The sequence below is a fragment of the Choloepus didactylus genome, chromosome 22, assembly GCF_015220235.1.
Source record: "Choloepus didactylus isolate mChoDid1 chromosome 22, mChoDid1.pri, whole genome shotgun sequence".
Lineage (NCBI taxonomy): Eukaryota > Metazoa > Chordata > Mammalia > Pilosa > Megalonychidae > Choloepus > Choloepus didactylus.
This window is the reverse complement of record NC_051328.1, coordinates 12,538,046-12,551,600: the sequence shown is the minus strand read 5'-3', so window position 1 is coordinate 12,551,600 and position 13,555 is coordinate 12,538,046. Positions and strand designations below refer to the sequence as shown.

Here is a 13,555-nt window from a genome sequence, read left to right as displayed (position 1 = left end):
ACAAATGTACAACACGAATACAAGGTGTTGATAATAGAGTGGTTTATGGGGAAAATACAGCTAATGTAAACAATGAAAAACTGATTAAAAATTGCATAGAACTATACCTACACACCTACAAATGAGAGCATGTTAAACTGGAGAAATCTGAATAAGCTCCATGGGCTATGGTGGCGTAGATATCCTCGTCTTCAGATCAAACTATAGTTATGCAAAATGTTGCTGCTGGGAGAAGATAGGTTAAGGGTTCGTGGGACTTTCTTGGAGCCTCCCCCACTCCACCCCAAACTTCCTGTGACTCTATACTTATTCCAAAATAAAAAGTTAAAAAAAAATGGCTGGAAGTTTGGGAGTGGTGATTCATATGAAGCTAATGATAGGATCCAAGAAATAAAAATCTCTTTTTTGTTCAGTCAGTAGTGTAGCTATCAAAGAGTCATTCAATTCTCAAATTTTAGCATTTTTTTACCAGACTTTTAATCAAAATGGTATGTCATCAAATGAGATAATAGAAATGAAAGTGTTTTGAGATGTATAAAGTAGTCACTGTTTATGTAGAAATCCAAACTTGTGGTACGTATAGTAGACACAGTGTTCTTTGGGCATTAAAACCTTCAGTGACTAAACACAGTGTCTCTTTGTCAGAACTGTACAGAGAGGATATTTGTAATTCTTTGCCTTTTACAGTTTATAAGCCTCTTTTGCAATCATTGTCCAACAACCCCTAGTTACTTCCCAGAAGTAGAGAGTGGTCAGAAACAATAACGTGGAATATAGCACTTAAGAGCACAGGTAGAGCACACTGAACAACCAAAAGGATTTGTCAAATTAAAATGCAATACTGTCACCAAAATATGAATACATTAAACAGAATAGATTATTTTTTTTTAATGCTTTATTATTTTTCTTGCTTTGACCTATAAAGCTGTTAATTGGGGTTTTCGTCTTGGCAGTTAACAATAGCAAAGTGAAGACAGCATCCAAACTGTGTTCGGCCCTGACGCTTTCTGGTCTGGTGGAAGTGAAAGAGGTATGTTTGTAGAGAACCTTCTTTGCTAGGAATTTAAGCCTTGGGTGATGAAACAGTATCTTTTTGTCAGACCTGTATAGAGAGAATCAGGGGGAAATAGCATCCCAGACCTATATAGAGAGAATCGGGGAAATAACCGTCCTGAAGGGGAGGTGATCAGTGTCACTTAGAACTATAAAATAAGCTGAAAGATGTTACCCGAATGAGCTACAGTGATGCCTTAAAGAACAAAATCTTTGGGAATTAATCTCCTTTGAAGAGACTCAGCTTGGGCCTTTATGGTTGGGGCACATTTTGGTGTCCTTGTTGTAGCTGCGGTGACAGCTGAGGCAGGGAGAGTAGTAGCTCTGCTGCTTCAGACCCACATCTCTTCATGGACCCAAATCAAGGTCCCAGGATGATCCCACCTAGATCATCCATGGATTTGTGGTGGGGGGCTGGAGTAGGTCGGGATGGGAATTCCATTTCTGACAATTCAACAGAGAGATTTCAATTAAATAGAGGTATTTCTATTTCTACATTCCTCTCCTATGTTAAAATTTGTGTGTGAGGTAAGTGTTTAACCATGATAGATGCTATACCATAAGAACAGATGTGGGTGATCACTGTGCCACTGATTGGCTACATGACCTGGGTCCTTTGTTTCCTTATGCCTACCCTTTCTTTTTTCCTTTTAGTTTAAGATTTTCTGTTTTCCATTCTAAAATAAGGAATGCTCATAAAAATTCAAATTATACTGAAGAATATAGACTATAAAGTGACATTCCAGTCCTTGCTTGCACTTCCCTTCCCAGAGGAAGCCACCAATACATTTTTTAAAAATCCAGATGGGTCATAATATTTTACTAAATTTTTTTGAAGAAGTAACTTCTAACATTTAGTTCCAAAGGACTGGGTTGTTTGTGAATCTCTTTGTGGTGTCCCCTGTAATCCAGCCTCCAATTAACTTTTTTCATCTTATCTCCAACTTTTCTCCTCTCTGAATTTTCTGTTCCAATTATACCATTCCCCAAGGTACACTTTGCCATCTTCCACCATTGCTCATGCTGGAATATAATTTTCACTCTTGCTATCAGAATTTTATTTGTATCACATGGCTCAGTTTAAAAATCTGTTGACCAAGTGTTGGTAATGGATGGTGGCAATGGTAGTGCAACATTGTGAACAAAACTAACAGCACTGAATTATATATTTGAATTTGACTAAAAGGGGAAATTTTAGGTTGTATATATGTTACTTGAATAAAAATTTAAAAAAACAGAACTGTACAACACCCAGTGAACCTTAATGCAAAACATGACTTTAGTTAATAGTATGATTATAAAAATGTTCTTTCATCAGTTGTAACAAGTGTACCACAAAATTTATGCATCATCCTTGCTCAGGGGCCATGCTAATCTCCTCTGTATCATTCCAGTTTTAATATATGTGCTGCTGAAGTGAGCACCGATACATTTTTTTATACATCCATTCAGACCTTTCTGTGTATTTACAAGCAAACATAAGCACATGCTTCTTTTTAATGCAGATAAATAAGATCATATGTATACATTGATCCATCACTGGCTTTTTTCCCCCTCCCTTAGATATCTTTGACATTTGTCTACCTCAGGATATTTCTCTTCATTCTTATTGATGATGCAGCAGTATCCTGTGATATATCTGTACTATGATTTATTTGACCACTTCACAATTTGTCATCTGCTATTTCTTCCCAGTTAATGTAGAGAGCATTTCCCTCCCCCTAAAGTTCTTTCCCTCTTAGGATATAAATTTCTCCTATCTTCATTGTGTGTCTGCTTCCCTACTATAGGCTTTGATCCTGTTCAGTAGGACTATGTCTGAATCATCTTGATAATCATAATCGTTACAGTCCCCAAGTGACTAGCCTTGTACCTGATAGATATTTGATAAGTACTTTAAAACTTTCTCAAGGGTAAGCTCAAAGTAAACAAGCACTTTTGTGGACAGAAGTGCTACTCTAGGACTCTGATCAATGAGAAATTGAATGTAAGGTGTGAAATGATCTGTTACTGTCAGCTGTACTTAATGCACAGAAATGAGTATTTGACCCCAGTGTAACTAGATACAGTAAACAACATTTTATAGAAGGAATGTGGACTAATCCTTTTGGTGCCTTGAATTCCAGCTGCAGCAGGAGCCCTTAAGCCCTGAGGAGAAACAGTCTGTCCAAGAACACCTGGGTTACCAGAGTGACAGCCTGCTCTCTGTTCAGATCACAGGCAAAAAGCCAGACTTTGAAGTGGGTTCTTCTAGTCAGCTTAAGCTTTCCATTTCCAAGAAGTCTTCTTCAGGTAAGGCTGTCCTAGGAACGTTCTTTTTAAATGGTCTGAAGAGACATTAGAAATTGAACCAGAGAGCTAAGTTGGAGGGTTAGTCCTTCCTCCGTTCCTGCCATTTCTAGTGGAAGAATGCTTAATGTACTGTTATCCTAGGCATATTCACATCCAGAACTGAAACAATGCCTAGACATTACTGAGTTCAGTAAGCGCCTTCTTCTGTACTGTGGAACTCTGAGGCCTCTCAAATCTAAAGGCCTCCGTCACAGTTTTGTTAATGGAATCTTTCTGGACCCAGAATCACAACATTTATCCTCAGGAGACTTCACAGTAGTGACATTGGTAGATACGGGCCCTGTTCCCATGTGTCCTTTTTTTTCTATGTTCATAAAGTCAGTTTTTCTTTGAGGAAATCTTAAGATACTTGTAAAACAATATTTCTTTTGCCCAGAGAACTGCACTCTCCCCAAGTCTCCCCCCTACATGCTTCTTATTACTATGTTTTAATGCCTGAATTGAGAAAAATTGTCCTAACTGGGAGGTATGCAAAATCTTACAAATAATTTCTGGTTTATTCACACTGTGTTGTTTTGACTGTCCATTCTAAATCTTCAAGAAATCCTTTGGAGTCCTGACCTTTGGATTCCCCAGTAGACAGAAACAGCTTAGCTGAGCAGTTTGCCTCGTGGAAGGTCTGAGCATCCAGTCGTATCTGCAAGTGCTAGGAGGTACACTCGCCCCAAAGGCCTGGTTGAGGTACTGCCCGGGACTGAAGCCAGTGGTCTTGGCTCTCTCAGGCCCTCCCTTGCCCTCTCCTGGCCTGCAGGAAGGTAGGAGCCCTAGACAGAGGATCAGGAGGCGAGAGGTTTCTGTGTGCCACGCATTTGTCTGCCATCACCTCTAGAGCCCATTTCCTTGTATGTGACAGGCTTATGTGAGGCTAAAGCTTTGCTGCTTATGAAGCCTCTGACATGCTTTTCTCATTTTATCCTCCAACTACCTGTGAGAGATATAGGGAGTACTATTTAGCCCCATGTGACAGTGTTGGAAATTAAGATCAGGAGGAGAGAGCAATTTGAAGTGGAAGTTAAAAGCATTACTTTGGAGTCAGACTTGTATTTGTGGCCAGTTATTAAAACACTTTGAATCTGTTTTCTCATGTGTAAAATTAGAAGACAAGTAACCACTTACCTCATAAGGTTGTTAGCAGAATTAAATTAGATCATGCTTGTAAAAATGCTTAATACAGTGTGAGGTACAAAGGGAGCACTTAACAAGTGACGACATGTTTTACTCTTCTAAAGTGATTATCCCAAGGTCATGCCTTTTGTAAGTCACAGACCTGGGCCTCAAAACCAAGGCTTCTGACTCCCAGTCCAGTGTGTTCTCCTCTGTGCATAGCTTCTCAGTTGGACGCTCTTAGGTAGATTGTACCTTGCTGCTTCTCTGGATCTTTTTTTCTTTTATTGGTCAGTGAAGCCTGCTCTGGACCCTGCTGCTGCCAAGCTCTGGACCCTCTCAGCCAACGACATGGAGGATGAGAGCATGGTGAGTGGGCACCATGGCCATTCCTTCCAGGCCCCATATTGGGTATGAACAGCTGTAGCTTGGTGTGGGCTTCCTGGACCTGTTAGTGTGAAAGTGTTTAAAGCCCAGCATCATGCCTGTGCTGCTACTGGTATTTTTCATTTAGATGGAAACTCCACATTGGTGGCACTGTATGTTTCTTTTTTTGTTTGTTTGTTTTGTTTGTTTGTTTGTTTGTAATTATAAGATTTTATTAAAGTGTCTCACACAACTGTGGGGCTGCATGAGTCCAAATTCAATAAGGCAGGAGGCATGATTCCAAATTCTTGTACATTTCTTTTTTAACATCTCTCTTCCCCACATTTTCTTGTCCTCACTTCATGTCATAAAGACTGTAGTGGGCATGTGTCAACCTGAGAAGAGTTTATCAGCTAAAATATTTTTATTGGCCCTCTTGTCTGGGCAAGTCCCCAGACACTCACTTGTCTTAAAAGCAACACTTTTCATCTTTGATCAGCTCTGTCTTTACTAAGTTTTTCATTTGTATAACCATTGAGGTTAGAGTGGTGAGCAAAATAGGTCATGGCTCGTGCCCTCTCATAGGGTTTACAGACTAATTTTCCACATGTTGAACAAAGAATTTCACTAACAGTTGTGTAATTATTTGCCTTTTTTCTTCTGAGATTATATACATAATACTTGTTTCCTTTTTTCACATGATACCTTCATATAGTTAAATACATATAATACTTCTCTCTTTTTTTCTACCTGCTTCTCCTTCCCCCCAATACCCACACCTGTATATTCTCTACAGCTGTGGGCCAGTCTTATAACTACTTCTCATGTGGATTAGTTTCTAATTCCCTCACCATTCTCATGCATCTCCTGTGAACATTAGTTTAGTTTGCCATTGGCCTCTTGAGCATGGTGCTCTGACTGAGTGTGATGACCAGGCTGATGTAGGAAAGGGTTAGGGTTTGGATGGGATGTCTGCTGTTGCAGCTGGCAATCACTTCAGCTTTTCATTAGCAGAGAAACAACTGTGTCATCACTATTTGCTTTGAACACTCTCTAGGATCTCATTGACTCAGATGAGCTGCTGGATCCAGAAGATTTGAAGAAGCCAGATCCAGCTTCCCTGCGGGCTGCCCCATGTGGAGAAGGGAAAAAGAGGAAGGCCTGTAAGAACTGGTAAGTGCTGGGGTAAGCAGAGTTGGCCGTAAACAACCATGTACTGATCACAGAAATGTACTAGGGCCGGAAGTGCCCTGTGTGTGCTTCCTCAGCTGCCTCTCCTTCCTTCCCACCACAGGAGGTCGCCACTCTCCTAAGTTGATGGTTATCACTCCCTAGCTTTTCTGATGCTTTGCAACTTGTGTAGGGATCACCAAACAGTGTATTACTTAGTTTTAAAGAACTGAGTAATAAGCCCAAACCTAACTATATAAGGAAAGGTCACTATTCTCGTTATTGTATGAAGGCTTCCAGGGGAAGAGAACTGGACAGGGTCCTTGAGTCATGGTTTCGTCTCAGCTTCTTTGAGAATCTATGAGGGTCCTTTCTGGGGAAGTCAGTAGGAAAAGTCATGAGTGAGTTCTAGGAAATGAAGAGCATGCCACAAGTAGAACAGCTGGCAGGGTCGTAGCGTGGCGCAGCTCCCTCTGACCATCAGGAATGTGATCAGAGGGAGTGGAGTGCTCTGCACTCACCACTGTCAGTAGGTCAACGCAGAATACATCTGTGGGGTGAAATGAGTGTCCTCAGCTGGTCGGGCTTCAGGGCGTGGAAGGTAGAGATAAACATTATCGTCATGTTGGTCAAGACAAGCCAAGGACAGAATCTAGGCCAGCTCACCTGCGCTCAGAATGGAAGGGTGGTATGACAGCAGCAGGGATTTTGGTGGACAGCCTTCGGCTTGCCTGTCTCTCGAGTCACCTTGCTTCACTATGCATGTGTGGCTCTGTGATTGGAGCAGAAATGACATCTTGAGCTCTCCCTTCACTGTCCCCTGAGGAGTCCTTTCCCTTTTATCTTGTGTGAGCTTTCCTGTTTCTTTTATATCATATCTTCTTTCTTGGTTTCCTCTTTTGTTTTGGTGGAGCAAATCCTCTAGTAATTTCCATAGAAAAGATACCTGGGAGGTAAGTTGTTTTTTTTTAATGAGACTTTGCATGTCTGAAAATGCCCTTGTTCTACCTTCTTAAGTGATAGGTAGTTTGGATATAGAAATCTAGATTGGAAATAATTTTCTTACAGAATTTTGAAGACAGTTCTATCATCGTCTTTCTTCCATTGATGCTGTTTAGGTATCTGAGGCCATTCTGTTTCTTTTTTCTTTCTATAAAACCTTTTTTCTAATTTTGGAAGTATATAGACTCTTCTTTATCCTTGGTGTCGTTTTGTGATGGCATGCCTCAGCAGACACTTGATGTGTCTTCTCAATCTAGACTTAAGTCATGTCCATGGGAAGTTTTCTTCAATTTTGTTTTTTACTTTTTTATAGCATCCTGTTCTTATTTCATGGGTGTGATAGCTTCTGTTTTTCTTTGAGCATAGTGATTGTTTTTTCAAAGATTTTTCCTCTCTGCACGGTGTCTGTTTCTTTCAGGTTGCTTTTTTCTTTTTGTTTTGGTCATTGACTTCCATGTTAGAAGCTTTCTTAAGCTGTCTGGTGTTCCAGTTTGCTTATGCTGCCATTATGCAAAATACCAGAAATGGACTGGCTTTTCTAAAGGGGGTTTATTTAGTTCCAGAGTTGCAGTCTTAAGGCCATAAAAGTGTGCAAGCTAAGGCATCAACAGTAGGGTACTTTCACAGAAGAATGGCCAGTGGCATCTGGAACACCTCTGTTGTCTGGGAAGGCACGTGACTGGCACCTCTTCCATTGCTCCCAGGTTGTATTTCAAAACGGCTTTCTCCCAGGACATTTCTCTCTAGGGGTCTGGGGGTATTCTCTTTGTTTCTCCCAGGCAAACACTGGAGTAGCAAAAGTCTACTTTAAATGGCCATCTTCAAAATGTCTCTCTTGGCTGCAGCCAGTGTCAGGGGTCCACAACTCTAAGCATCTCTGAGTTAAGCCAGCTAGCTTCTGGGTCTGTCCAATGTTTTTTGTTTGTTTGTTTGTTTGTTTCAGTTTTATTGAGATATATTCACATACCATAAAATCATCCATGGTGTACAATCAGCTGTTCACAGTACCATCTTAAAGTTGTGCATTCATCGCCCCAATCTATTTTTGAACATTTTCCTTACACAAGAAAGAATCAGAATCAGAATAAAAAATAAAAATAAAAAAAGAACATCCAAATCACGCCCCTCCATACCACCCTGTTTTTCATTTAGGTTTTGTCTCCATTTTTCTACTCATCCATCCATACACTGGATAAAGGGAGTGTGATCCACAGGGTTTTCACAATCACAGTCACCCCTTGGAAGCTACATTGTTACACAGTTGTCTTCAAGAGTCAAGGCTACTGGGTTGGAGTTTGGTAGTCTCAGGTATTTACTTCTAGCTATTCCAGTATATTAAAAGCTAAAAAGTGTTATCTGTATAGTGCGTAAGAATGCCCAGTGACTTCTCAACTCCATTTGAAATCTCTCAGCCGCTGAAGCTTTATGTGCCACTTTTTTAAAGGACTCCAGTGATTAAATCAAGACCCACGCTAGATGGGTGGGGCCACACCTCCATGGAAATAATTCAGTCAGAGTTATCACCTACAGTTGGGTACATCACATCTCCATGGAAACAACTCAATCCAAGTATTCCAACCTAATCGACACTAATATGTCTGCCCCCCACAAAATTGCATCAAAGAACATGGTGTTTTGGGGGACATATTATACCTAAGCTGGCACATCTGGTAATCCTTGGTTGTCTTCAGGATTAAGAGTGGAGGATAGAATCCGAGAGAAATGAAAACACATGTCCACACAAAAACTTGTACACAGGTGTTCATAGTAGCATTAGTCATAATAGCCTAAGATGTGGAATAACCCAAATGTCTGTCATCTGATAAATGGATAAACAAAGTGTGTTCTGTCCAAGCAGTGGAATATTATTCAGCCATAAAAAGGAAGGGGCTATGATATATGCTACAGCATGAATGAACCTTGACGATATTGTGTTAAGTGAAAGAAGCCAGTCTCAGAAGTCCACATATTGTATGAATCCATTTATAGGAAATGTCCAAAATGGAAATCTAGAGACAGAAAGTAGATTAGTGATTGCTTAGGTCTGGGGGGTAGAGGGTGTGGAGATAGGAGGGCGATAGATAAAGGGTATGGAGTTTCTTTTTGACATGATGAAAATGTTCTGAAATTGACTTTAGTGCTGGTTGCATGCATCTTTGACTATATTAAGAACTACTGAATTGCACTTTAAATGGGTCAGTTTTGTGGTGTATGAATTATGCCTCAATAAAGCTGCTTTTAAAAAAAGAATGGAGGTCAAAATGTCTATTGGGAGCTCTGATCACATAGGTGGGATTTGTTAACTGATTTGTTGAAGGGGACCTGGGTGGGCCTTTTAGGGGAGCCTCAAAGTCAGTATCTTTGGATTTTTTTCCTTGGATTGATTAGATTTGTCAAGGTAGGGCCTTCTAGTCTCCTTGGTGCTGCTAATTCCAGTGCCTGCTGAGGTTTTTTTGTTTGTTTTTAATTCATTTTATTGAGATATATTCACATACCATGCAGTCATGCAAAACGAAGTGTACATTCAATTGTTCACAGTACCATTACATAGCTGTGCATTCATCACCAAAATCAATCCCCAACACCTTCATTACCACACACAGAAAAATAACAAGAATAATAATTAAAGTGAAAAAGAACACCAGGTGCCTTTGTTTTTTTCCTTCCCCCGTTTTTCTACTCATCCATCCATAAACTAGACAAAGGGGAGTGTAGTCCATTTGGCTTTCCCAATCACATTGTCACCCCCCATGAGCTACATTTTTATACAATTGTCTTCAAGATTCCTGGGTTCCGGGTTGCAGTTTGACAGTTCCAGGTATTTACTGCTAGCTACTCCAATTCATTAGAACCTAAAAAGGGTTGTCTATACTGTGCATAAGAGTGCCCACCAGAGTGACCTCTAGGCTCCTTTGGGAATCTCTCTGCCACTGTAGCTTATTTCATTTCCTTTCACATCCCCCTTTTAGCCAAGAAGATGCTCTACATCCCACGATGCCAGGTCTAGATTCCTCCTCGGGAGTCATATGCCACGTTGCCGGGGAGATTCACTCCCCTGGGTGTCTGATCCCACATGGAGGGGAGGGCCTGCTGAGGTTTTTGGGGGCTGTAGCATGGATTGCAGCGTCCTTCACTGCCAGCCTGGGATTTTTTAGCTTTCTGGGTCTGCTAAGTCAGTTTTCCCTCCACCACCTGCTTTACAGTTTCCAACATTATTGCTGTTGTCTCCTTCCCCATCTCCCCTGTCTTTGTGGGTTCATGTCTTTGTGAAAATCCCTTCTCTGAAGTTTTGGTGGGGCTTTGAGGAACAGTGAAATTAGATGCATGCATTCAATCTGTCCTCTTAATCTGTAAACATTGGTGTTAGAATTTTTGTATTAGTTTGATGAGTGGATGGAAAGAGTGGTAGAAAGTTAACTGTGACTGGCAGGCTTGTTTAATCATCGGTGATTTTTGTCTTGTTTTGTTTTTTAAATATGAAAGTTGCCAGCATTTGCAAATCAGGAGATTTCAAGTTAACATCTAGATTTGGGGGACTGTTCATAAATTTGGAAAATGTGGCAACACTGGGTCTTTTTCCCCACAATGGTAATTGGCTGATGAAGCCGAGTAGCAGCCACCCTCTCCAGACATGGCACATATCCATGGCTCTTTGCATCCTGTCCCTCTCACTGTGTCTAAATGGCCTGGTTCCTTGACGTTCCTGCCTGGCCCCAGAGGCATTTGAGTTATGACACACTGGTGTAAAGAGAAAAGTCCTGCAGCACTTTTGGCTTGGTCAAGGATTTGGAGTTTCTGGGTGGCGGCAGGTCTCATTCTTCAGTTGCTGATTTTTCCCCAGCACTTGTGGCCTTGCAGAAGAACTAGAAAAAGAGAAGTCAAAGGAACAGAAGAGCTCCCAACCCAAGTCGGCTTGTGGAAATGTAAATATCTGGATCATTATTCAGCCTTTACAAAGCCCACAGTAGTATTTATTGGGCCTCATCCTAAACTAAACACAGACTAGCTCTGGTTCTAAGGAATTTACTGCCCAAATAGTTTAATAGTGGGTGACTGTGTGAGAACATATATGTAGGTGGTGATGGGGAGGGGAGGTTCTCTCCTGATCATGGGTTAGCACACCTGGGTGGAGGAGGGGGTGGCTCTCTTGTTCTTTCTTATTTTTGGCCCCTTTTAACTTCCTACTTTGGCCTAATGTTATTCAGCTATTTGGCTATAGCTGGACTATGTTTTGGACTGCTTAGAATATAGAAATAGGGCCTCATGAGGAACTTGTAGTGACTCTTGTTTTTCATAAAACCAAAAATCTTGAAAACTCTTAGTATTTGGGTCCCCATTGGACCTTCAGATATACCCTACTATTTTCCTTCAGGCCACTGTGGCCACGTTATGAAATTAGGAATCTCTTTCTTCTGGCCTGGATCTCTGGGATAAGCTAACACTCAGCTTCCCTGTGTGATTGCGTCTTCTCTCTCAACAGTGCTACCTGGGCGATGCTTTCCGCTGTGCCAGCTGCCCCTACCTGGGGATGCCAGCCTTCAGACCTGGGGAGCAGGTGCTGCTGAGCAGTGGTAGTCTACACGATGCCTAGGACCCAACCTGGGACCCTTCCGTTCTTGACCACTTCCTGCCCCTTGAATCCCACCACTGTCATTCCTCCCACCCCCTTGGATTTGCTCACTCTGTTTGAAATCCATTTGGGGAAAGGGTGCTTAGTAGACAGAGTGAAGCTGGGAGTGGGGATGCAGTGGTGTGTAGTGCTGCTACAAAAAGACCACGTTATAATGAGGCCCATTTCAGGGGGACCCATTTCTTCTCTTAATGTTAGGAAAGGGGCATGTGCACTGAGGAGGCCCCAAATACTGACTGTGACACTCTTGAGCCCAGCATCCTCGAGTTTTAACACTGTGGCCAAGCTCCAGGCCTTTGCCCGTATTCTAGGCTCAGCAGTAGTCACCTACGTGTCTTCCAGAGCTGGTGGCTGATTCAGTATGCAGTTCTTAGTTACACAAGTCAAGTGTTTCATGACCTCAGAGCACCAAAGAAATCATTCATTGGTTGCTGTGTTCATACCAAGTGTCCCTCTGCTCTTTTCATTCCAGCCTCTAGTCTTTCCCTGGAGCATTGCATTTGTGTTCTGCTGTCATTTATGTTCTCGTACATGTATTAAACTTGTGTATTTCTGCACACCAGTTGTGGAGAGAGGGTGTGTGTGTGAGAGAGAGAAAGAGAGAGTGTCTGACCTAGTCATCTGAACTCAACTTGGATCACTAAACTTTCTTTTTGGAGGGACTCTGTGTCACCCAAATGGCAAGTCATACGCTCATGGAATAGGTCCTCTCTCCATCTACTTGAGGAGTCCAGGATGATGAGAATGGAGAGGGAAGAGGACAGAATCTGGACCCACAAGTCTCTCTCAGCAGGATCCCCTTTGTTCTTGTCATCCACCAACACAGACTTGGAATCAATCTTGCCAAATAAACTGGTAATTAAAAGTGTTAAGTGGTATCTGTCCTTGAAACCTGATTTGATTCTCTAAGTTTGCTTTTGTTTATCCTGGCCCTTGTTGGTGGATTTAGTTATTGGTGTGTCTAAATCCTAGTTTGACCCCAAAACCCCTGTGGAAGGCAGAGTTCTAACTTCCTCTGCCCTCCAAACCCATGACCCATGCCCCTCTCCCCACCCCTGACTGATTTCCTTATATAGTCCCTTCCCCTTAAGTTTGTGTCAGACCCCAGAAAAAAAGAGTCTAACATATAGAAGGAATGTCTGATCCAAGGGCCCTGCTGCTTATCTCATAGATACCAGGTGGGCCATAAACTAAGGGTTGAAGGCTGTTTTAGAAATCCCAGTCACAGTGGCGCCTAGACCCCAGGGGCGGACAAGGCAAGATCAGATATGCCCATAAGATGAACGACCACAAACAGGCCAAGAGGCCTGCTTCCTCCACATAGATAATACAGTGCACATCAAAGAAGAGTAGTGTGTTAGAATCCTGGTAACCAGTCAGCTCAGAAACTGATAAGCACTCACCCAATCGAGGCACAGAACACACTCAGCAGGACCCTTCCTCCCCAGCACCCAGCGTGGGTTTTTTCTTTAAAAAATGCTGCTTTCAGGTAGAGGGCTGGAGCCATTTTCTTCCTTTTTCTTTTCTGATGGCTCCCACCTGCTTTCTTCCTCTACTTAAACCATGACTCGCTGCGTTGTGTGGATTCCTGGACGACCTAACAGTTTGAGCAGAATCTGTGAATGTGATGAGATGTTACCTTGGTTAGGTCACCTTATGTGGCAAAAGTAAAGGGGCTTTGTAGATGTAAAATCCCTATTCAGTTGACTTTAAGTTAGTCACAAGGGAGATTATTCTGTGTGGGCCTGACTCAGTAACCATTTGTTGAACAGTTGGCCCTTTAAAGGAGCAGTTTCCCTGGCTGGCCTTGACTAGGTGAATTGCCATGTTGTGAGATGACCAGTGAGAGTCACAGGGCGAGGACCTGAGAGCAGCCAC

General features: G+C 42.0%; 1 protein-coding gene and 1 non-coding gene across 5 annotated transcripts in view; one reads left to right on the top strand and one right to left on the bottom strand.

Moving 5' to 3' along the window:
* The window catches only part of CIAPIN1 (cytokine induced apoptosis inhibitor 1), a 28,849-nt gene extending 16,288 nt beyond the window's left edge, over positions 1-12,561 (top strand). For 3 of the 4 annotated variants that reach the window (XM_037815835.1, XM_037815836.1, XM_037815837.1), the window contains exons 4-9: positions 954-1,030; positions 3,180-3,345; positions 4,805-4,878; positions 5,933-6,048; positions 10,889-10,970; positions 11,528-12,561. In XM_037815835.1, coding sequence (XP_037671763.1) covers positions 954-1,030; positions 3,180-3,345; positions 4,805-4,878; positions 5,933-6,048; positions 10,889-10,970; positions 11,528-11,638 — 626 coding nt within the window. In that variant the 3' untranslated portion in view covers positions 11,639-12,561. The remainder of the gene's footprint in view (positions 1-953; positions 1,031-3,179; positions 3,346-4,804; positions 4,879-5,932; positions 6,049-10,888; positions 10,971-11,527) is intronic. The other variant, XM_037815838.1, reaches the window with a different exon arrangement.
* On the bottom strand, positions 2,375-2,477 carry LOC119519069. The gene has a single exon (XR_005213930.1). It is a non-coding gene; the product is annotated as a U6 spliceosomal RNA (small nuclear RNA).
* Positions 12,562-13,555: the final 994 nt, after the last annotated feature.